At 45.7% G+C, this 25,690-nt stretch overlaps 1 protein-coding gene across 6 annotated transcripts in view; it reads left to right on the forward strand.

Annotated features, from left to right (window-relative positions):
• The window catches only part of nectin1b (nectin cell adhesion molecule 1b), a 98,089-nt gene that overhangs the window by 43,365 nt on the left and 29,034 nt on the right, over positions 1–25,690 (forward strand). The window contains exon 6 of one of the 6 annotated variants that reach the window (XM_057048839.1): positions 9,387–12,722. The exons of the other annotated variants lie outside the window; for them this stretch is intronic. Within the exon in view, the coding sequence (XP_056904819.1) occupies positions 9,387–9,880 (494 nt within the window). The 3' untranslated portion in view covers positions 9,881–12,722. Of the gene's footprint in view, positions 1–9,386; positions 12,723–25,690 lie in introns of those variants that run through there. 6 annotated transcript variants of the gene reach the window in all.

Here is a 25,690-nt window from a genome sequence, read left to right on the forward strand (position 1 = left end):
TCTCTGGGAACGCCGCGCTTGGTGTGAAGCCAACAGCTGTGCCTCACAGTATCATCGCATACCTTTGTTTTGAGTTTTTCCCTCTCCATCTGCGTTGCTTTCGATCTCTTTTTCCGCCTGGTGAGGACAAAGACGCTTTGTAGGGAGGAGATGGAGGTGATGTCATTGCCTGCAGATTTGTGCATCCCAAAAGAACGATAATCTCGGTACGCAAACAGGAGAGTGAGGACATAAGCTGCTGTCAGGAAACCCGTCCTGCACCAGCCTGTATCCAGTAATTATGCCCCACATCGTTGAAATTGTACCGCGGTCTCGTTCTTTGTCGTTCATTCCTTAAATTAACACAGCACTTTGTCGTGATCCCTGAAGGCATTCCGCTTGTTCTCCTCATTTGTCTGTGCAATTTTAAAGTGAGGCAAACAAACAAATGTTTGCCTGCTCGCAAAAGTGAGATTGCTGCCTCTTTTTATATTGTTCAGTCGCAGCGAGCACGTTGTTTTATAGGGTTATAAAGCGCTTGTCTCCTGTCACTCTAATTATTTACAATAATTGCTTCACTTAATTGCATGTGTATTTAGTTGCCGATATACGTGAGGTCTTTGTTTACTGGTAATGTTGTTAATGTTGCAGCTTCCTGATGTAGGACAGCGCACAGCAGACGTGTCCTTGTCTTCTGTGCTTTTGAAGTCTGCAGTGTAGTAACATACTATACTCCCATTAAAGTGACATTCCTGAAGACAGTTGATCAAAAGTCAGAGATTGAACATCCGTGTTTTGTTGCCGAGGCAACGGAGGGCGGGGTTTTAAGGCGGTTCATCTCGTTTTGCTGGCAGCTGGACTGTCGGTCTTCATTTACTTGATTGCGCCTTTAGATTTGAAGTTATTGGGAGAGCAGTGGTGCTGACACACATGCAGAATATCAAACGTCCCCACACACGCCATCGTGTGTTTGCATCCTCTACCGTAATTAGCTGGATGGTAGCTGCGAGCATTGTTCTGAGCCGTTAGATGGCAAACATCCTCAACGTCCCCGGAGTCCCAGACAGGCTCTTCAAAGCGCTTTGCTGGTGTGAAGAGTAACGTTTACAAGCTTTAGGAAAAGAGGGCCCGGTTTCCTCACAGAGCTTACGAGCGGTCCAATTGCGAGACATTAGCGTCGGAGGCCCTGAGCGGCGATCATATTGGTTATGGCGACATGGTTAACTTGATGTTTGGTGATTTTCTGAGGCTTGACATCTACACAGTGACGCAGAGGTTGAGGTAAAGAAGTTTTCTGATGCTTCATTAACCTCAAATTGTAACTTAGAGCCTCCCAACAGCCTCAGAAAAGGCCCGTAGGTGAGGTCAGAGCCCACTGCTGGCTGCTTTTCAAGGCTGCAGCATTGTGTAGCCCAGTAATGCTAGCAAGGGAAAAGACGACCTGCAGCACCTCACAGAGTCGCTCCTCGCGTTTGCACTGCAGAAGCCGTCTCCTTTTGCTTCATCAAGGCTCCCGACTTTTGTTTTTTTGTTTTTTGAGGGCTTTTTTTTGGAGTGTTGCTGTAACAACCTTGCCTCCGGAGTCAAGAAGATAAACTGTCTGTTTGTATCACATTATCCCACACAAGCAAAGATGGTTCACATTTTAATCAGCTCCTCAGTTTTCATGGTTGGATTATGAGACGTGAGTAACTGTCACCTCAGCAGATATCCGAGCCACAGAGCACCTTGTTTCAATTAGTTTAGGGATGGCGTTTTCCGTGGCGATGGCATCGACTCCGGTAAGTTGCGTGAACTAAGATGGCTTTCTCCAAGGACGTGTTCTGCAGATATGGTGTCGCTTGTCAGCATCTAATGAACCGCCCTCCTGTTTTAATCAATCCTTGGACCGACTGAAGGGAGGTGAAAGAGGATGCCGGAGGAAAAGGAAATAAGGGAGGGAGGGAGGGAGGGAGGGAGGCGGTGGCCTGGAGGATGCAGTGATGCAGCAGGCTTCTATTTAGAACGTACCTCCATCTTTGACATTCACTTCTCTAATCCCCCCAGGGAAAGATGACAAGTCGTCAGATCTGCTTAATCTGCTAATTACTAATGGGCATCTGAGGCTGTGTTCAAAAATAGACAATCAAACCTTCAAACAATGAATGCCAGTCAGGCTCTGCCCTGTAAAATATGGGAGCAGCCAAAACCACAGGAAGAATGACTGAATAATGTGGTTAAACCTCAACGATCTCCCCCAGCACAAGAGAGCGAAATCATCCTTTCATTAGGATAATCAGCTTTTCCACCATCACACTCAGGTTTTGTGCTCGAAACAAATCGATGCTGCCATCTTGCATTTCTTCCCAGCACATAATAAGACATGATGAATGGTTGTTTTGTCAGGATGGCCTTACAATTATGTCATTATCAACCCTGAGAGGGGATGTGTGCTTTTTACTTAGCAGATATGTGATGTGTGTGAAAATGCGCCGCAATGAAACGGCACTTTCTATTCACATGCACGTTTGTTTACTTGGTTGAATAATCAAAGGGACCTGATTAGATATTTTTTAACCTTGACTCTCCTGCGCGGCAGCGCTAATCTTTGCGAGATGGGGCCGGACTGATTCAAAGCCAATGCATAATTCCTGCCACATTAGCAGCATCAGCTGTGAAGGATAATATCAGTTGGTCTCAGGGTCAACCAGTTTGTGACCCTTCGACGAATTGGCTCACATCTCAGAGGGGCAAACTTTGAACGCCTCTTTCCTACACCACTCCTGTTAACTGGGCGCAGCGAGCGCGTTCTCTTTCAGTTACGGAGAAAGTCTGCGGACGGGTCCTCCTCCCAGCACGGGCAACCATTGCTGACATCTGTTCACGCTCGCCTGAGCAGGAATATTCGTCTCTCCTGTGAGCAAATGTCGTTAGAGAGAAGGGAACCTCAGCCGCATGCTGAAAATGAGATGAATAAAACAATCCAGTCCAGTAGAAATCAAAATAATAAGAGCAACGGTGTGACTCAGATGCACGCTTCAGTGATTCTCACTTTCCGCCGTTAGTCCAGGAGGCAGGTCGGGTCCCAGAAATGGCTTCTCGAGTGAACAGAAACTGGGAAGCAGAGGTGGAGAAGAGGGCAGGACGCTGTTTAGCGACTGCATCAGCTTTAGCTCTCCACGGTGGTTCTTTTCTCCATCCTCAGTCAGAAACCACTGAAAAACATGAGTGAAGACGATGAGTCACAGTGAGAGTGAAAAGGCCCCGAGACTACCGACGAGGACATTTTATTGTCTCTCTCTCTTTCTTTTGGATCCGCGTACCTCCTCAGAGTGTACCTGCCTGTTAGCAAGAGTTTGCTTGCGCTCGTTAGGATCAAAATCTTCGTCTTCAAAAGGCAGCCGTGGTTTGAACTGAAATGCTAAACAAACTGTTTATTTTGAATGCTTATTTTAATGCATTCCACTGGCAGTGATTGGCTAATGTGAACAGCAGTAGAGACAAAATTAATGAGAAAAAGTAAGTAACTCTTTTTTTTTTAGTTTCTAAATGTCCCTGGCCACATTTGTATCGGTGTGGACAGTGCTCAGCAGCAGGGAGCTGTAAATATAAGTGTTGATCCCGACTCTTTTTTATCTGCTGGGAAACAGACGGGCCGCTCTGCCCGCGCAGGCAAGGTCTGGCGGTTCTGTCAGCACGATAGCTCCTCTGTGTGTTAAAACTTGCAAGTCCGCGGCAAGAAAATCCTTGAGTAAAACACACATCACGACATATATTACTGACACAGGACAGCAGAGCTGCTCCGTGCTGCTGCCATTTGTCTCCTTCTCTTCTTTGACAGAAACAAGGGACATTATGATGTCAGCCTTGCGGAGGCTTCCCCTAGCAACGTGAAATTTGTTTGTCTTCACCTGTCATGGATGAGTCTGTCTCCATCTGCGCTATACCACATTACACCCTTGCTTCTTAAACATCCGCCTGCATTATTCATAGACCCAAAGGCCACATGTGTATATCTTGTGTATTATTATGCTCCTAACTCAAGCCTGCGCCGGCTGTCAGGCAGATGGAGGAGCAGATTCAGTGTCGTGGGCCCTCGCTTCGAGCTTCTCGTCACCTTTAGACTTCAGCATTTCCTGACCCCGAAGGATCTGGATGGGCAGACTTTCTATCCCCTCAGTTCTCGCTACATGCTATGATTGTCACTCAGATCCTGCCAAGAGTACACCTCATTATCCAAACGAGACATTAGCCCGAGACGCTTCCTCGCTCGCACACCACAGGCCGCCCATAAAGTCTCTGCCGTGTTGTTCTATGCCAGGGAAAACACGGAGGGGGGACTGCGGCTCATTTTGAATAAAATGGAGGTGGGAGGAGTCCAGTGTGCAAGGAGGTTTTCTTTCTTTTGGAAACAAAAAAAATAAAGGACGGCCCTGCAGTGGGAGCCAGAGTGTGCGGAGCAGCTGGGATCGTCGTTATTTATCTTAACATTTGCTTCTGCCTGGCTTGCTGTTTGAGCTCTCTGGAGGATGTGTAGAGGACAGCCATGTGGGGGACAGGCGGAGCCACCGATTGGCTGCGGCCCTTCAGCCCCGGCTCTGCTGCTCCATCCAACGCCTCCTCCTCACCATCCACCCATATGGGGTTGGATCTGTCATTCCTCCATGAGAGCCTGATGAAGTAGGTCAGCCATTGTCCTGAGGTCTGTCCACCGGCCCCAGATCTGCTGCTGCAGCAGCTGATGAGCATGACAACGTCCCGGTGACGGGGACGATTCACTCGTTAGATGCAGTTGCAAAACAAGACGTAATAAATCAAGAGCTGAAGTAGCACCATAAACAAGGATATTTATGGTTTTTGAAGTAAACATCAATTGAAGCAAAAACGCCATCGTAGAGGTACAGTTGGTCATTTGCTGATTGTCTCAAGGACGTAAGGACGAGTCTTCTGGCAAAAGGATTCATAACAGTGACACCTGAGCAAACATGTTAGCATCTGTAGCTGCCATTAAAGGAATGCTAACACCAGTCGTAGGGAAATGCAGCAGTAAATTCAGTGAACATGAGACTACAATGACCCAAAATCTTTCTGTGTTTTCGGTGTTTTTGTCTTGAGTACCACGGGACGTGGCAGACAGTGTTTGTGTATCATCTATGACAGAGGTTCATATGAAAATAGGCGGCCCATCTTGCAGGCTGCTGCACGTTCACAACCTGACACACATTTTGAAGCCAATGTTTCAAAGCAGTATCTCCGCCGGCGCGTCCTGGGCTTTTTATCCGCGTGTACGCGGGGCTGAAACGGATTTTCTCGTCTGGAGCTCTTCAATGCCTCAGAGTGTCATTTACCTACATATGAAGGGAGCTTCTGCTGTGGTAAAACTGGTGATAGCAGACTAAAACAGAAGCGAGAGAAATTTTTTTTTTTAGAAGGAAACGTGTGATGGAGTGAAAAAGAGCGTCGGCTCAGCCGCAGCTCCCCGAGCAGCATGCTAAATTCCTGTCAGGGATGAGCTTTTATTCATCATGGCACCATTACATTTCCATGACTTCACAACCACTGGCAAATTCAGACAGGAGGAGTAATGAGGATGGTTGGAATCACTGAATTAATGCCTCTTCCCCGATTGTCCTCATTCCCCTTCGCTTGTTATGCCATTCTTTATTTGCGGCTGTCACCGGACAATCACTCCCTTCTCTCCCTCCCCCCTCAGAGTTGCTCTCTATTTGCTTTTCGCCTGTGTTTTTGCTACTTGTCCCTCATTTACTCACATTAGTGAGCCACTCCTTGCGCAGTAAGCCTTCCTTAGCATTCCTGTCCTCCATCAGTGTGGTTGCGCTCTGAATCGGGAGTGTTTGGTGCCGCTCCCTGCTTCATGTGCAGACACGACTGCAGCACACCCAGAAACGGTATCAGCAGGGCCGTGTTGCGATACAGTTTGTCTCACTTGAAAGGATCTTCTGCTACCGACACTCCTCCTCTTCAGTATCTCTGCACATTCGTCACTGTGGCTCGGGCTGAAACACACAACGCTACCCTGAATGTATGTTCTTTTCACAAATGAAATCAGGCGCAGTGAATGTTTCATTTGTACAAGAGGAGAAAAACACATTTTCCGTGCCGTTGCCGCTCAGTGTTTCAGGCTTTTTCCTATAGATTGACTGTTACTGCTGTGAATGTAACTAAAATGGCAGGAACAGAGTCAGAGGCAGTGAATAATACTTTCAATCAAGTGTCCGCAACTTGAAAATGCTTTTCAATGCAGCACAGTAACAGCATTTAAATGGCTGCAACACCTGGATATTATTCTTCACCTGAAAATTAAATCCATCATTCCTCAGAATTGAATTATAGCCTTTCACGGCTAATCCTGGTGCCTATTAATCTCAATAGCGGCGTTTAGTCATCGCAACTCAAGGCTGTATTCACCGTCTTCATGTTTCCTGTCCTTTTGTTGCCTGGAAGAGTATCAGGAACCCTCTTGTGCTGCCATTGTGTTGCAGGCAGATACCGGCACATCAAAGGTTCCAACATATGCCAACCATTTTTAAATGTGCGTAATCACCGGTGTTTGTGTGATGGGGTCGGTTCCAGCCATTATACTTTAGCGCGCACACCGTGGGAGAGGAGGCAGGTTGCCACCTTGTTCTGGAGCGAGTCTGCATGACATGTCTTCCTGAGGTGTGACCTTGTGGACAAAGCAGACTGATAACACCATTAAGATGAGCTCTGAGCTCTGCTGGGGACCCTCCCATACCCGAGTTAGAGGATAACAGGAAGACGTTGTGCAGAGTATGGAGATGATGTGCCTCTTTGTTGTTTCTGCCTCTATTTTCTCTTTTGCTTCCCACTTTTAGACTACCCCATCACGTAGTTACAGCCATTTGAACACTTCAATACCCCTCACTTCCACTCCCTCCCTGGCGAGGCGTCATAATAAATCCTTTAGAAATTCTGTTATGGTGCGCAACACACAGTAAAGCTGAGCAAAACAGCCACAAAAATACCTGGATCCTTAACGACTGCTTTCATCGTGACGGTTCGCACGGCGAAAAACACGCTTCAGTGTTGGTATCTTCAAAGTACCGGTGTTAAAAAGGTGCTGTCACTCGATCCTTTATAGAAACGGAGGTGACAAAAATCAGCTTTGAAGGCTCGCTGCCGCACCTTTTTGTCATTACTGAATTTAGCGAGTCCTCTCAATCCTCAAATAAAGGCAGCCTGATTATGGGAGCGGAGTTCCGAACTGATGGGAGCAAAGGCAGATTGTAGACGGGAGAGTTAGAGGAGGATTACCGGACAATGTTTTCATCTTCTCTCTTGACTCCCTCCGTCCTGCGGATTCCAGCCCGTCTTTGGAGGATGTATTCTCAAACAGAGGTGACCTGGCTCTGCTCTCATTCATGTGTGTAATGAAGGCCTGTGTCTGAATAATCCCATTAGGTGGTCAGATTAAAACCTGAGCTGATATTTGAGACTGTGCCCGGCGCCGCTTCTGGAAATTGGAGCGCTTTTGCCGTCTGCCCTGGGAGAAAGGCTGCAGCGGAGGAGCGTCTGACGACAGCGGCTGTGTTTGGGAGGTCTCCCATTTTTACCGATAAAGCGCCGTAATTAAAGGAGATAGGGAAGCTGCAGCAGCTTCTTTTACCATTTTCCACTACGGATAGATTCATGGTTTCCAACCAAAAGCAGGTCTAATTGAATGTAATGGTTCGGAATCGGCCATTTAGAGTCATCATTTGAAAATCATTCTCGGCTTCTGCGTGAAATTTGGACTTTTTATTCGGCGATCTGGGGCCTCTGGAGATGTAAAGATTAGCTTGTTTCCAGAGATTCTCAACAAGGTGACGGGAGGACTTTGAAAGTTACCCAGTCTTTAAATGCCTGCATGTATAATGGATGGATAGAAGCCGTAAATTTGTTCTGTTTCGGCCGCCCACCAATCTCTGTCGCTGCGTTATTACATTGATACCCGGACGATAACACTGTGTCCTGGCCGCAGAGTCGCTCTGACTGCATCTGCTCCACGGATCCACGGATTTTTACACCCCTCCCACTGACTGCGTTAATTAAAAATAATGGGCATGTACGTCAAACCTAAGCATCATTTATTTTTCGCTTAAATCAATGTGCTTCCTCGGTTTATGTGGCAACAACTTTCCCATTATGAGTCATCTTATTATCTGTGAACATCAGTTCCTGCAGTGTCGTAATGGGCTGGTGATCAATCAGCCCGACGGGTCCGGTCTTGCCTGATTGTGCAGGTCTGGTTTGTTTCGTGGATGGTGCAACTCTCACACGTCTGTGGAGGATTGAAGACTGCTCTTAAATGGGCCTCTGCTCTGCAGGATCAGACATGCGCCCCGAGTCTTTGATCATTACTGAAGATAAAGGCTTCTTCTTCTTCTCCTGTGCTGCTCAAAGGAGCTTCACACAGCCTCCTGCTTCTGGGAAGGAGGGCTTTAGAGCCCAGATGTTGGTCCTGCTCTTAGTTCTGCTGTAGAGGACAGCTGTCTAAGGCCCGTGCGTTGTTTTTCTTCCTGTGGGATGGCACGTATGAGGCTCTGAGATGAATGGAAGGGCACATGTTAGTCCCAGATTTGTCCCCGGCAGCTTGGAAACATAAAATCTCTCTTTTGTTGTATTTGTGAGGCAGAATCAGGTATTTTAGCAGCTGTTTGTGTCCAGCACACCATTAGTCGTTGTGACTTTGCCCTACATTCAAACACATCTTTGACAGATGGTCAATTTCATATTTTTCTCTGCCGTGTTTACTCAATGCTGTCTTTTTTTATTTTATTTTCAAGCATCTCTTAGCTTTCTGCTGTGCTGCCTGAACTCTAAACTGTCATATTTATGAGCTCTCTGGATGCATTTTAACTGCATATGCTTAGCTGCTAATAATCATCTCTCCCAGCGCCCGTTCATTTCGCCAGTGCTGCAATGATGATGAAGTGCTTTTATGTCAGACTCTCATATCCTAAACTGGGCTGTGCCGCAGCATCAGAACCGTCCCATGAGATGTTAATGAAACCTGTAAACGCCGACTGTTTCCACTGAAATCCATATGAATTCATGCTCCCGTCCGATGATGCTTCCACCTAACGGGGGTGTGACGGGGTTGGATGCATGCTGACGACGCCTCACTTTAATCTCACCACTCGTTTCACTCCTGAATGGTTTCTGCTCCACAGGCTGTGGTTTCATATCTGCATGCGAATGTCATTGGAGTCATGTCACTGTCCGTCAGGGCTCCGTTGGGTTTGGGGCGCCGGTGGGGAGGGGGGTCCTGTCCTTTTCCCTTCGCTTTTCCGTCCTTGTCTCCCTTCATCTTTCCTAAACTTAAAAAAGATTCTGCACCTGCACAAACGCACCTCCTCCCACCAGAGCACTGACACACTCCCTTCCATCTGTCTTTTCCTACCCAGAATTCCCTAACAACCCAACCGAGGAACCTGACACCCGGCAGGAGCCGCACAGTAATGAGGCTGCCATCGGGGGCGCTGTTGGGGGGGTGGCCTTTCTGATCTTGGCGGCCATCCTGCTCTTCATATTCCTGCGCCGCCGCCAGCACACCTTCAAAGGTGACTACAGCACCAAGAAGCACGTTTTCGGAAACGGCTACAGCAAAGCCGGCGGGCTGCCCGCTCATCCCCCCATCCCCAAGTACCCGGACGACTCGGACGATGAGAAGAAACCGGCACAGATCGGCAGACCTGGCGGGTTCGAGGCAGGCGAGCGTGACTTCGACGGCGAGCAAGAGGACTTGAAGAGGCCCTATTTCACAGTGGATGAAGGAGAGAGCCGAGATTACGACGAGCGGACTCTGGCCTTCCAGTACGACCCGGAACCCGAGATAGCCGATGACATGATCTCTCAAACCGACGGTTCTGTCATTTCTAAGAAAGAGTGGTACGTGTAGTGGCATGCGACGACCAAACCATCGCGCCCCCCCCCCCCACAACTGCATTCCACTGCACCCTTCACCTCCATCACAACCCCACCCATCCCAATCCCTCTCCTGGTCGGCTCGGAAAGCCTTCCCCTTGGTATCTCCCCATCAGACCCCATCCAACTAATCTCATGTAGAGAAACGAGTGTCTATTCAAGTGCTAGTAAACAAAAACATTGGTATCTGTTCCATCCAGACAAACGGGCGACTGACACAAACCAAGGTATGTAAGTGGCCTCTGTGGTCGTGGCTTGATTAGTACTGGTGTAATATTCATTTTTTGTGTATTTTTCCATGTTCTAAATGTATTAAATGTAAAAAAAAGAGAGTGCAGGTTAAGGTTTTGCTGAGCACATTTGTGAAAGTCTTACACTGGATGTGCAATTAAGTTTTGGGTCTTTTTTTCCTCCATTACCGTTTTGTTAGTTTTGTAATGTCCTTTTGTATGATTTATAAGTGACCAGAGAGTTCAGATGTATTCCTTAATCGGTGGGATTTTCAATGTTAATGTATTTTTGTGGTCAAATGTTCTAGAGGAAGTGGAAAGAACCCGTATCCTGCTTCTCACCGGGGTCAGCGCTAATGAAATTTCTCCATTTTTCTATATATATAATACAGCATTTAATGCAGGTTTGCCGATTTTGTTTATTTTATTTTTTCCAAAAGTGTTCAGTGACCCCCTTCGATAATGAATCCTCACATCAGTGCATGATAACAGCAGGGGTGAGGAGGGCTGCAGTGGTGCGGCAGGATCACATCCGCGTCCATAAACCTTCAATAATGCTCCAAAAACCTCAGCCTGATACACAAGCTAACGTAGAAACAGAGTGTCTGAGTTTTATCTTGATGCCTTGTGATTATGTTTTGATGTAACTCTGCTTTTATCAAATGGATGTCAGAGAAAAGACTCTGTGTCTCCTCTTCTCTCTATCATGTGCTTAAAAAAGAAAAACAAAACCAACAGCTTTTACTGCGAGCGAGCGCTCACTCTATGGACACATACACACAGAGGAGGAGACTCTTTTATTTTCCGTTCTGAGGATAGACCGCTTTAATATGTAAAGGGAATGATTATGGTGGCCGTGTTGGAGTTTAAAGTCACTTGCTGCTTTCCTGCGGTTGTTTTTGTTGGTTTTTCTTTTCTACCTGTTGTTTTCTGTCTAACACGGATTTCTGCTGCTTTTGTGTTGGAGATTAGAAGAAGTGATGGTTTTTCCTGTCCCCAGATGTTCCCAACATGCTAATTAAATATGTATGACCTTTTTTAAATCGCTTTTATCACGTCGTACTGGAAGCTTCTGCCGCAGAACTAATGGATTAGTAGCACTGAGGTGCATTTCGCAATCAGGAAATGAGTTTTCACCCCAAAACTGAAGCTCTATCATGAAATATCAGGAGCACATTAAACAACAACTAACCGGCTCTGATGAATATAAATACTATGTTATTGCTTATTTTATGCATGTTTGTGTGGTGTGTGTGTGTGTGTGTGTGAGAGCGTGGGTGGTTTGGAGTGTGTGTTGCTGCTGTATCAATTCCTGTGCATTTGCTCTCCACGACAGCTCACCTTAGTATTTCTAACGGTACGACTTTAGCGGCAGAGCCAGCAACAATCCCGCAGTTATCACACACAGAAAGTATACAAATATATATATATATACTGTATCAAAAAAAGTGGGGTAAAAAAACAAGAGTGCAAAGAAGAAAGACACTTTTTTGCTTGCAAATCTGTCTGCCGGCTGGAGATGCTTGTCTGCTGTGTGTTTCTCGATCAGCATGTGCATCACGAGCCTCAGTTTGTATTAACAAAACCGAGTTTTCTGCGTTCAAAATGCAGAATGAACAATTTCCGAACGTCTTCATTTAACATGAAACACACGTTTTCTTCAGTGCCTATAAAGATGCTATTAAAATGAGTAGTATTGAAGGGAAATTTAATCTTCAAAACGTTTTTAGCTCCAAATGAGACTGAGCACGATACTATACTGCTCTCTAAATTGAACGATTTTGTCTTAAAATGGACTCATTATTATGGTCAAACTATTCAGTCCTAATGAAAGTGAATCTTTTCGCAGATTACTGAGTTTTTAAAGCACAAACCCAAATCCAGCTAAAGGAGAAATTGGCAACCTGTTTTCGGGAATAATAATTGAACTCTGGCCCAAAGATGATTCTTTTAAAGCACAAAGTGTCAGCTTCATTTTGTCGTTATTTGCATCTGTATTATGAAAAAAAAAGTGCCACACCTGCATCACACATGATGGAGAGCGGGGAAAAAACATTTCCATCAGTCGGTGTACGCGTTGTCTTCACGTCGTTCCGCGTTTCTATTTTGTAATACTGACTGTAACTTCATTCCATCCTAATATGCTGTTTTTGTATCCGGTATGTCCGACATTCTGCTGTAAATACTGTACATAAGGTTGAGATTAGAGTTGGAATCTATTTAGGGACAAACATGTAGGGACTGTTCATGTAAAATATTCTTATTTTGACTGCAAAAATAGGTCCAGTTGTGGATAGATGAAGCTGTTGGATGCATTAGTCCCACCTAAAAATGTTCTTCTCTTTCTTTTTTGATATGCCACTAGCAGCTTCACTGTCGTTCAGAGGGGTGATGCATACAGTCTGTGGAGTTTGTGTTATTCAGATAAAAACAAAAGAGAGAACCTGTCTGTATGCAGCCATGTGAATGTATATTTCTGAGGGTGTTACAAATAGAAAAAACAACAAAAAAACAATCCTTGTTCAATTGTGATGACCCAGTGAAGTAACTTGTACATGTTTTAAACATTAAATGAGTCCAAAACTCTGCCGTCCCAGCTGGTTATTTTGATTACTGCAGCTTTATCGTCTCCGTTCTGTGACACTGCCTCTGCGCGTGAACCTTTAATTCCCTTTTAACAATCGTCCCTCATTAGTTACATTTTTCAATTTAAAGCAAAGCGAGTCCAGCATCCAGCCGTTATATTCAGCAGCTCTTTTGCAGAGAAGCATTAAATATTCAGCGTGTTGCCGCTGCCGCCGTTTGTCCGAATTAAAAGGAGGAGCTGGCTGAATCTGCGGATGTGGCTGTTGCTCGCCGTTATCTTCATGCTTAAGCAAGAATTATGAGAGCAACTGAAGCAACCTGATGGTAGCATAAGGGTTTAAGGCTTTACAATACTGTGCATCAAACAGTTTAAGGTTGGATGCATTAAAGTGAGAGCACCAGAGCTGCGAAACAAAGGCCGCAGACCTCTCGCTGTAACTACGGAGCAGCTTTTAATATGGAGCTCAGAGTTAAATGAAGCTGCAGAGATGTGAGAGCAGCTCAGTGTGGGATCGCTCTCAGGCTGCGGGACTCAAGTGCAGACATCTGCACCGCGAACATTAGGAACAACCCCGAGTTTGCAGCTGTTGCCATCCATTTGCTCAAAGGGCTCTTTGTAGCCTCGGGGAGTTTGATGGCTCATGGGCCTTTAACATGCACAGGCATTTTATTTATTTATTTATTTTGGTCTCCTGCGTGTCGGATTCCCGCCGCGTTTTCCTCTATCACGGGATGCTTGGGAGGAATTCACAATTTCAAATGCCATTTTGTTGCTGTGAATTTCATGTGGGGTCTCTGCGCCGTGGCTGACTGTGGCGCTCTTGAATGCTGGGAAAAAGCTTCGCAGCGCACTCATCACAGGCTAATTCATGCTATCAGCCCGGGTTAATTAACAGCACAAAACCACTTGAAAGGCTTTTTATTAGAGCTTCACAAACCATAACAGAAGTGAATCTGCTGTAGGTGTGTGAGGGGATGACCCGTCTATGAAGCTCCGCTCTCACGTTCAGCCCTGGACGACCCTGTAAGGGATACTCTGCCTGATTAAAGAGGACCAAGAAAGGAGCTTTTGTGTGTGTGTCTGCGTGCGTGTGTTTCATCACACACTGATCCCACAACTGCTCACCTCTGCTTGATGGGATGAAGGACATGTTACTGCGGCCAGAACGAGCTGGGGGGCGCGTGGAAGGCACCAAGACGCAGATCATCTGCGGCTGCAAATACACAAGCCTGCGCGGTCCACATCGTTGTCACCCATTAGAAAACGGAGCCCCGATCACCAACCAATCAGCCGTAGGACCAGCGGGACTGAATGAGCTTAGCTAGTAAAGTGCCCCGAAAGCAGGAGCAACCGTTTATTTTGTGTCTGAGGCAATTAGGGTTTAAATAAAACAGTGTTCTCATTGCACTCGCTACCTTCCCTCTTCACAAGCCGTTCCCTCGCTTGAATGAGTCACAACACCTCACCTTTGAGTTGATTAAAGCAGTTCTGTTCAGCCTTGTCACTGTGAGCGCCAACATGTTGATTTCAAAACTTTCAAGGACTCTGACACGACGTCCCCTGATTATTGCCGACATCTGTTGACACAAAACCAGCAGTTTTCTGCATGAAATATATGCACAGCCACCAGGCCGGGGGATTATTTGGACTGTGAGAGCTTCAAATCTCTCCTGTAATAAGTGCTCTTTTAGATTTGAATGCCTGTGATTTTGTGCAGCTCTGTTTCATCCTGTGCTTATAAAAACAACAGGAGCTGCATGCGACTCTCTAAATGTTCCCCTTCGTTCATAATATTCCAAATGTTTGGATCCAACGTGCTATTAAAATTCCTTCCGCTGCTTTTATCTGCATTCTGGCTGGAGTTGCAGTACCTCCATGTTTTGCATAAGCAGAGCGCCGCTACGGTTGACAGTGTCACGTGGACACTTTCGTTTGCTTTTGTTTTTACGGGCTCTCCGGCCTGCAGCTGAATGAGTGTGCACTGTAAAAACGCTAATGAATAGATTAGTACTGCTGCCTCTGAAACACCGACACCTGGCTGTGTGTTTTCCTTCATTTGAAACAGATTTGTCATCCATCTGCTCTATTCCAGAGCCTGCCTCCACATAAAAAACTGTTTGTAAATACAGCTGTGTTCCTCTGACGGACTGTGACTGCTCTTTGTTTGGCCTTTTCCCCTCCTTCTTTTTCAACATGGAGATTAAGTTGCGTAAATCCCACACGGGACGTTTATGGTCGGCAAGAAAACGCGACTTGTTTTAAAAATCCTGCAGCCTCAGCTGACTGCTAACCCAACAGCACAGATGCAACAGGATCTGCTGCCAGATAAGGCTTTAATGTTGTATTGACACATCCCTGACACTGATAATTGTTCCATTTGAATCTGTCAAGTCCCTGTTGGGGGTGAATCATCCTTCCAGGGTTGCTGACGTGAACAGAAGACATCTAAACGCCAGATTCTGGGTAATAGATATTGTTTATAGTCTGATTTGCTGAACCATGCAACACTTCATTTCTATTTGAAAGGTGACACATTTGGAGGCTGAATATAATAAGTGAGGTGTGACTTCCCTTCAGTCGGTGTTAATGTGAGCCTTCTACGTGCGCCCGTTGTTTCGATCTGCAAACATTCCCAAAGTCCACAGTTTATATGCAGATACCAGATTACTGAAGGGCTGACACCTTTTCCTATTTGTTCTCCATTGTGCCGAATATGTGTCCGACATTGTCTGCTCACTTCGCCTTTGTTTAGAAAAACACGATTCGCATATAACCTGATCGATTAGGCATGCAGTTTACACGCCACCAACACACAGAACAAGTCAATTCTATTTCCAGAAAATGTGGAATTCTAATGAATTGGCAATTATTTGGATTAACCCAGGATCAATCTGCTGGAATTATTATTGCCTATTATTTTGTAAATGAGACGGCTCATAAACAAACTGCACAGATCCAATGAATAAATTTACTGGAATCATGAGGGAGGTCTGCAGTATCTGCTGTAGACACACACCCACACACACACACACCAGCTCTGCTTTCACGCCCTCCCAATTTCAGAGGCAGCCGTGGTAGGAACGGCGGCGCTATCCAGCTGCGCATTAGCGTTCTCCAATTAAACTCAGCCGTCCCGGAGCAGAACGAAAGGCCTAAACCCTCTGGTGAGAAAATGCTGACAACCCTCCTCTACAAAGTCCTGCTGGGAATGTGACGTCCCCGCAACCGTTTACCCCGAGTCAAAGCAGTGTGTTCGTGCACGCACGCGCGTGTGTGCTTCGTCGACTGATGCTTTTGCTGAGCCTCTGGGCGCGCGTCCCCACAGTAACTTATGACCTCAACATCTCAATTTCAAGTGTAAATGCATGAATAAATTCTGCTATTTGCACATCTGAAACACACTTGTTGACATTTCCTTTGATTTAGTGCATCATGTGCATCCAATTCTACCCTGATCTAAAATGAAGATCCCTTTGACTGTTAATCCCTGAAGTAGCGGAATACCAAAAGATCCATTATTGTTATTAACACTGTGGGACTGGTAATATTAAGGAACAATATATCAAAATGTTTTGGGGTTTTTTATCACCGGAACTGCCAGCGCTCTGTTTTTAATTTTAGGGATTTCATTAATGGCTTTTCCCCTCATGATACGTTTAGTGCTCACTTCTCTGGTAAGGTGATTAGATGAGATCCAGGAGGAAGCTGGCAGATAACCGTCGACACCTGGTGAGCGAAACACCGAGCTGACAAATGAAAAACACCGATCATTTTCATTCTGCTGTGACTTTAGTGTGCAGCATCCGTGTGGATGTGTCTTCAACTCAGTCTTACGAGGCCCTGGTAGGACGGAAAACGTGGCTGAGGCGATGACCGCTGCAATAGAGGCATTAGCTCTGGACTGTAATCAGGAGGTTCAGCAGGGGATCAGGACGTGATGGTTGAAGTCCACACAAACATTTACTGTGCTTCCCTTCGGGGAGCTTCAGATCAACCCAATAACGAGTGAGTGCTCCTCCCTTTCAGCTCAAGCTCCTCTGGGAGGAGTCCAGTAAAGGATGTGTTAGCAGTATCCAGTGGTGGAAGTCGACTGTTGTGGCCTCATCAGTACATCAATAATGTGGCTAATTTGGGCTCCGGAGGTACTGGGATTCTGCAGCATCTGCAGTCTGCATCTGATAACATCACACTCTTGGGATGCTGACATCTCACATTGCAGCAACAAGCAACATTTAAAGATACATTTCATTCTGTAAGAAACTCAGAATAAAGAAATGTATGGAAAGCAGCAATCTAAGTTGTAATTTGTTCCCAGCGGGATTGCAAGTGCAGCAACAGAGCAGAGGAAGCAGGGAAAGGCTGCAGCTAAAGAACGAGGATGGAATTTAAAGGTGGTTATATTTATACCTCTGCTACCAGGAAATTACGTGAGGTGAGAGGAGGAGTGAGCCATCTTAGGATGGTGGCTGAGGATCTTCAAATACTCAGCAGGTAGAGCCTCCCACCAACCCGGTCTAAAACAGGAGCACCACAATGGTCTGAGGCTTTGTTGACTCACATCTACTCTCATAAATACCTCCCTCAGGCTCGACCCCGAGTCTCAGCTACTGTCCTCACCGATCAACATATAGAAATGTGTGGTGGGATGAAGAAACATCCCTTAAGGCCGAGCAGAAATAAGCCTCACCTGGTAACAATCGGCCCTCTGATCCCTCCCTCGGATCGCTCCCATCCAGTCGCACAATGATTCATCAAGCTCCTGTTACAATCCTCTGACAAATGGGCTAAATGAGGAAGCCAGCCTGTCCCACCCCCACGCTCACTTCCCTGACTATTGACTCTCACAGCTTTATCAGTGTACATTAGTGTCAGTGCCAGTCTGCATTTGGACCAACAGAGGAGGCAGCCCGTCAGCACGTACGGGCACGCCTGTCGTCCTGCGCCGGCGAGAAGCCGTTGTCAGAAACAATCCTCGTCAAGGACGAGGCCGTGCTGACTGGCCGCTACAACGGCATCACTGTCCTCCCCTCAAAACACATTACATTATATACGTTTACGTCTCAATAGTAGCGGGCCTGTCCCTGCCGTGTTCCCGTGTTGGACTCTGACCAGAATCGTTATTAAATTTGACAAATAGTTGCTGTTTGGATCTAAAAAAAAAGGTGGGGGGTGGATGAATTGAGTGACTAATGACACAGGGCACCGTGAGCCTTAGCTGCTTTACGCTCTTCATATCTTCAGACACAGCAGGGAGAGTTGGAAATAAGTCAGGCGTTGAGGAAAATGAAGCACTGCTATCTAATTATATGCCAGGAGGAACACACACAGGTAGCCGCGCCAGTGGCTGACTTAACTACTCAATTATCTTTGGGCAGCAGAGGTCACTGGAGAATATTTAATTGAGTTCAAAGTTCCACATCTTACACTGCTTCTTGTCTCGGGAAATCTGTAGCTGCGGACTTTGGCCCTGTGCTCTTTTAAAGGTTCCATCCTGCTGCTGTGAGGAATAAAGCTCCTAATCACTGGGAGATGCAGCCGCGGGTGGACGCAGTGTTGTAATCCTCCAGCACCGTGTACGTGCATCTCCGCCTGTGGAACACGACAAACAAACCAAAGGATCCTGATAACGCGGCCTAGTTGGGAATCACCTCCCTGAAGTCTCATGGTTGGTTGCCATGACGAGTCACAACCAATTAGTTCCCTCGGGGGGAGCCGGCTTCCTGGAGGAGTCAGCATCGCTGAGGTCAGACCTGAGGTCAGCGAGCGAGCTCACAGCACCGTCTCAGACAGTTCTCGTGTTGGCGAAACGTGTTGGGAAACCTTTGGGCGTCCAGGTTGAACGTTCTGTCATTCCACTGATGTTCAGAGGCGATCGGGTTTGCTTATTCGATGGCGTTCTGCTGCCTGCCTTTCAAAGCAGACAAAACTTCAGGTGCCGACAAAAGAACTTCCTGCCACAAAGCGTCAGGTCAAAGGGAAACGCGATACGTGCTGTTGCTTTAGCATTTCCTTGCTTCTAATGAACGGCTTCGCAGGGTGAGGAGAATACAAAAGGCCATCCTACTTGAAAAGAAGGTGTTCGGCAACTGCAAATTGATGCTTCATGGGTAACTTGGCAGAATGACAAGAATAAAACAAAGCTCCACTTAAACCAGCCAAACAAAAGCCTCGAGCTTAACACATCCACAGGATCCTTTTACCACCGCAGACGGTTCGATTTATATGTACTAACGGTATTCCTGAGAAGACTCAGATGAATTCTGCTCATATATGATTCATCTCCATAAACAGGCACGCTTGTTGGTGTGTGTGTGTGTGTGTGTGTGTGTGTGTGTGTGTGTGTGTGTGTGTGTGTGTGTGTGTGTAAGTTTTTGCAGGCTCGAGTGATTCGCAAAGCTGTTTTACTTTGCCTATGCATGTGTGCTATTTCTTCCATTTCACTGATGGAGCTGAAGAATATTTTCTTGTGCGTGACCCCTGAGGGTCCGCAGCTCTACACGTGCACATGACAGAGAGACAGAGAGAGAGAGAGAGAGAGAGAGAGAGAGAGAGAGAGAGAGCACCTGATGCAGCAACTAAAGACATCCATCTGCTCGCTGCAGCATGTAAAATATATGTTGATTCACGAGGCGTTGACGGAATTAAAGATGAATTAAAAAAAACAAAAACATTTGCACGTAAACACAGAATTGTATTTTCCCTCATGTGGTTCCAAGTAAATCTGAGTTAACTCCACTCTCGTTCTCCGTGAACACTGCAATTTACAACAAATCCCCTCCTGGAAATCAGATCCCACCTGTTTACCAGACGGGGGAGGGAAGTTCCAGGATCCCGTCCCGGCAGCGCTGTGGCGAGGGCCACGCCAGCTTGTGTGTTGAAAAAAGAAAACGTTGAGTTTAATAAACAGCGCTACAGCTGAAGGCGATAGAGTGACAAATGCTTTGTCTTGGTTAAACCCTTCAATCAGACTCATTCCAGCTGATTTGGGGCTGAGGCACAAACGGGCCCGGATGATGTTTTTTCGTGCAGATTTTAGTGCTCGTTCCCGCGCACCGTTAGCATTATCCACTATCAGCGTGATTGACAGGAAGTAAATCCTGATACCTGTGCACTTAATCTTGTTTTCCACATACTTACCAGGCTTTTTACTGGTTCAGAGGTCAAACATCTCAACCAGGTAACTCCACTTCAGAGCATTTCACCCCTGAGCGACGGAAAAGTCAATTAACAAGCCAGAGGAAGCGCTGACGTGAGGCTGTTTCTGTGTCTTTATATTCAAGGACTTTTAATGTTTGAGAAATAATCAATGAAGAGCAGTCTGAGCTGCCTATGACAGACTGGTACATATACAGAACCTCACCTTTGGGTCATCAATTTTCCATTCATTTCCATGTGATATAAGTAAAGTCTTTTTTTGAAACAGGAACATTTTCTTATTTAAACCCTTTCATAATCAGTTCATGTAATTATCGTCGTTGATCTCAAGGCGGTCGATTTCTGTCTGGTCAAGACCAGTTTGGTTTTCCCTGCATCATTCTGAATCACAGTGTATTCAAAGTCAGATCAGAAACTGCAAATCAATCACACCTGGAACATTTGCCGCTGACCCAGATGGGCCCGACGCAGCAGAACGTCTCGAACAACATGATATTTGGGGTCAAAGTTGATGAAAACATAAACATTCGAAAGCCATTAGGTGTGCAGCTTTGTATTTCAGCACAAAGATGTCTCTTATTAGCGACTTTACGTGATCATTCCACGTTCCACGGTAATGAATTCAGTTCTTTGGCATCCTCTGAAGAGAATTGTAGGTTCAGCAGTGGCTCGTTGATCTGATCATGTGAACAGATCAGGCGGGGACACTTAGTTTAGTGCTCTAGCACGTCAACAAGTGCAGCTGTTGTCATGGCAGAGGAGCCTGGAGGTGTGTGTGTCTGCCGAGGTCAAAGAGCTGAGGTAAAGCCTGTAGGACACATGTATTCCAGATATATTGAAACCTGTGAGCAGATTTATACATCCCAGTTCTTAGATAAGCTCAACATGGGTTAATGGCTGTGGTTTTACAACCAGAACATATATTTCAAACATGGATGAGAAGCGTTTAAGTTCATGAGATCTGTCAGAACAATGTCAGAACTGAACGGGATCGGCTTCCTGTCGTCTCCACGCTCTAGTAGTCGATTATATCTTTTCAGACGTTACAGTTTCCAGCCTGTGTAATCAGGAGCCGTGGATCTGCATGAGAAAGACTTTCTCTGGGACGGAGGTGCTCATTTAATGACGGCGGCTCTCTGGACGTCTTTGAAGAGCTTCAGCCATCAAAAACCTGACGCGATTTCATGCGCCTCATAATTAAAGCCTGCTCATCCATCAGGTGTCGCTTTTGTTTTATTTATTTATTTATCTGTTTTCTTTTATTATTTTCACCTCCTCATGTTGTAGCAGTTGTCTCTGCTCATCTATTTTGGGGTCAGGTTGAATCAGTTCTCCTTTCTTTCTTATTTCTTCTTTTTTTTCCCTTTTTTGTTCATTTTGACACACGACAAAACTCATTGCCTCGGAGGGAATTGGAGTGGAGGGTCCTGTTTTGTTCTGGCAGTTCTTTCAGGAGCGGCCATCAATCAGGTGATCTATTGTGTTAGAGAGGGACCTTTCTCTATTGAATTCATGACTTGCTGCAAGAAGCAGATGCTGCAAAGGTATTAAGAGTTTGCCGGGTACATTATAACAGCGCGAAAGAGTCCCGGTCAAAGACGACGGGTCCGTGCTTCACAATTATTTCACCCTAATGTCCAGACGAGGTGGTCCAAATGTTACCTCCTCTCTGACAAATCAAACATGGTACCGACTTTCTTTCTGCTTGTTCCCCACAGATGCATGGATTACCGCAAACCCCGAGGAGCCATTTGAGTATTTGGGACTTTTTGAAATTGGAAATGCAGGATGATTTCGTAACAGTCTGTTTCTAATCGGGTTTTGCGGATTCATCGGACACACAATCGTTGTTTTGATTGTGGTGTTTTCAAGGCAAACAACTGTACTCGATGTTGCTAAACTGTGGCAGAAAACGGGAGGCTGGAGTTGGTTTGGACTTGTGGGTTCCCCCCGGTGCCCCGACTGATCGATGAGAGGCTCTGTGGTCAGCTATCGTGCACACATTTACTCTTGTTTCACTCAGTAGTTTGCAGGTCTTCATTTGCCGGCATTGTCAGTCAGTGTCTGGAGCTGCCACGGCAGAGGATAAACAGAGCTCTGGTTTTGTTTAGAGGACCATGGACGGAGAGAAGCCAGATAGAAAGCGAGTATTTGGGGTTGGAGAATCGGGCGTGTTTGTTTCTCATAAAGAAAAAATATTATTCTGAGAGGACTGTAGCTCAGGGATTCCACAAACAGTTTTTCCAAACTGCACATTAATGTCAAAGCTGGTTTCTCAGTGTTTTGCCCAACAATTGTCCATTATTCGAAACAGCTATCAGCAATGCAGAAATAACAGCTCCAGAATGTACCACTGGCCACTGACAATGGATGCTGTTTTCCTCCGATTGCAATCATGTGTTTGAGAGCACTTTATTTTAATCTGTGCCGAATTGATAAAGAGTATTCACGCTGTGCATCCTGTTTTTCACTGGTGATAATTGTAATGTGAAAAATAATGGAGAAAAAAAATCAATTTCTGAATAAATCAAACATTTATTTCTCATGATACTGTCACCTCTTTTGAAGACAGGTTCATAATGACACAGTGGAACATTCAAATGTCAGCTCATTTCACCAGAGGAGTCCTGGTCTTCGCAGTCCTACCTCAGGTAATGTGGTGATTAGGCTTCTTGAAATAGAACTATAGAAAATACTACAGAGGAGCCCCTGCAACAGCCCGACAAGCCAAGTCAAGCAAACCATCATGATTTCTGTTGTGCTCGTGCACAGAATTAGAATGATTAAACCAATTAATGTCCTGAATGCAATTAGTCCTCCATTTTCCAACGGATGACTCTGACCATATCGGTTTTCTATATATTCTATGCACACTTTGTTGCTCCCTGGATGGATGGATGGATGGATGGATGGGTGGATGGATGGATGGATGGATGGATGGATGGATGGATGGATGGATGGATGGATGGATGGATGGATGGATGGATGGATGGGTGGATGGATGGATGGATGATGGATGGATGGATGGATGGATGGATGGATGGATGGATGGATGGATGGATGGATGGGTGGATGGATGGATGGATCCTCTGACCTATGACTGTGTCTACATCTATTCGTGCTAATGTTACGCCACTAAAATAAAACTTGTATGGTTTTCTTCAGTGCTTTAACGTATATTTTGATATTCTTACAGCACCCCATCAACCAATGCTCCCCACACGCAATGAATCCACATAAGTATCCACGTTAAGCTCTTAGAGGATGCAGCTAATTAGCCGATCTTTATATTCAAGAGCAAAGCCAATTTACCACCCATATTAAATCGTACCGCACGTGTTTCATGACCATTTGAGAGGCAGAGAGCAAAATTTTATAGCTGTGAAAGTATTGAGGTTACTGCACGTGTGCACAATCACAGAAGCATTTTTTAGTAGGCAACAGAAATTGATGGAACAACAAATGCAGGCGACTGAAGCGCAACATGTTTAAGTAAATAAAAGTAAGTTTATTACAAAAACACAAAGCAGCTGCAAGGGCAGGTAACCGCTCTCTCAAGGAGGCACTGAGAAACAAAAATGCAGGAGGTGAGTTCTATGATCGCAACAGGGAAAAAACCACGACAGCATGAGGGGATGCTCTGGTGCTGGCACAGCCACAACACACGGAATTAACAGGAAGGAAGCTACAGCCTTTTGCTCTCGTCCAGTTTCCTGCCCAGGTGAGCCTGACAGGCTTGACAGAAGGACAGAACCAAAACCACGGAAATCCACGGAAAACCCAGGATCAAAACAGAACACTTTCTTATGAAATGTCAAATGGTCAGATTCTCCTCTGGGACTTATTAAGGTGGACCTCATTGCTGAATTATGGACATGAATGGTTGTTTGTGTGTGTGCGTGTGTGTGTGTGCGCGTGTGTGCATGTGAGTGATCGACAGGTGTAACAGCCAGTTGCAGCCTGTCTGATTCAACGCACATCCTCTCGTTCCAAAAACATTTCTGCCGCAGTGATAAGGAATGAAAATTGACCCTTTTTAAAGATTTATATCAGCACTTGACATCAGAGACATGACTAAAACGTGGAGAGGGGACCAGTAGCCACCTTTCTAATGGCCTTTTTTTTGAGATTATGGGAAAGGTTCTCCTTTGAGTCCAGAGAGATAAAGAGTTGTGCACTCCTGGCGCCCTTTAAGAGACTCAGTAGAAATGACTCGGTTCATGTGCCACTCCATTATCGGCTCCCTCAAAGCGTTCTCTTTGAGGATGCAATTAGAATGGATGTGAATGAGCGTGCCATGGTTTGCGCCGATGGGGGGCTGGCCGATAGGGCAGCTTTAAAGTTGATTCTTTTAATAAATCACACATGTTTTGGCAATGTTTGCTTTTTTTATTCTCTGGGGAAAAACTAAATGAAGGGGCATCATACAGTGTTTCTGACATGTGTCGTTTCCATCTGTTCACTTAAATCTGCCGTGAAAGGTGCTGCTGATGATTCGGGGAACTTTTTTTTTTTTTTCTACATTTGTGCCATAGCTTCCTCGTGGGATGCCGCTTGAAGAACAATAAGAGCCTGTTGTGTTTCTGCAGCAACTCTAGTGCTGTTCTGGCCCCTTCTTTATGGGGAGATTTAACTGTACGCTGCACGGCTCAGCCGATCAGGTTTCCACTGTTCCCCCACTGGATCTCCCCCAGGCCCAGCTGCCTGGCAAAACATTCACCATTAAATGTGAGACACGACTTCTTCTGCCAAGAGAAAGCTGGAGGAGGGGCTGCTGGCTTAGGACGACCACAGTTTGGAATTTCTTTGCTGTTTGTCATACACGCAGAAAAATGAAAGCAGATGTAGGAACGGGGGGGAGCGAGGAGAGGAAGAGAGGGAAGGAGGGAGAAAACAATCAGCAAACGCAGCTCGCTCAGACAAGAAATGCCGTAGAAATGAATCCACGGCACTATCTGAAGGGGAAAATATGCTAGAAAAACTCGCCATGTGGGCTTTTGAAGACGCCAACACCTCACGTGACATAAACATACTTATTGGCTGATCAGAACCATGGTGGGAGGACCCAATTTTCTCAGCTGGCTCGCCTCTTATGTTATATTATAGCACTAATGTCATAATTATATGGGAAGGACAGAAAACCATATGTTTTACATTACCTGTGAATAAAAATGACCAATCAGAAAAGCACTGTGATCCCAAAGAGAAGCTGTGTTCTCTTTCATTTTCTGCTCTCTTCCTGCTCATTGTTTTTGAAATAAGGCCTTCAGAGTTATTGTCAGTCGCTTCCCGGTGGCTCGTTTTATCCTCTGCTGGAAAATGTCAGACATTTAGATGAAACAGTAGCAGATATGCGCTTACGCAAAGGTGCTGGTTCTCTATAGAGGCGGGGAAACCGTTGAAATCAGCGTAATTTAAGGTTTAAAAGACATGAAATTAGTGATGAGAATCTTATTCTGTTAGAATCAACCAGTTACTCATAAGGTGAGTCACTATAATTGTCTCAGACATGAGTAATAGTATGATCATATCAGCGAGTCTTCCAAACAAGTCAAGAAAGAAATATGTTTCACTGTGGTGGCCTGACCAAATATCAATTCATGGTCGTGACTGGGGAAAAGATGTGCCCATCAAATTTTCCATACAAGCCAGATGGGACACAGAGTGGAGACTCGAATTCTCCAACAATTCCTCTGATCCGTCAGATGCATCTAAAAATATGTGTTTTTGAAGCCAAAGCTCTTCTCTGGAGAGTCCACTCTGTTCTGTCGAGTTTATAAAAGCTGCTTTTAGTTTTGGTTCCTAAGTGCCC

This window comes from Takifugu flavidus, chromosome 12, assembly GCF_003711565.1.
Source record: "Takifugu flavidus isolate HTHZ2018 chromosome 12, ASM371156v2, whole genome shotgun sequence".
Lineage (NCBI taxonomy): Eukaryota > Metazoa > Chordata > Actinopteri > Tetraodontiformes > Tetraodontidae > Takifugu > Takifugu flavidus.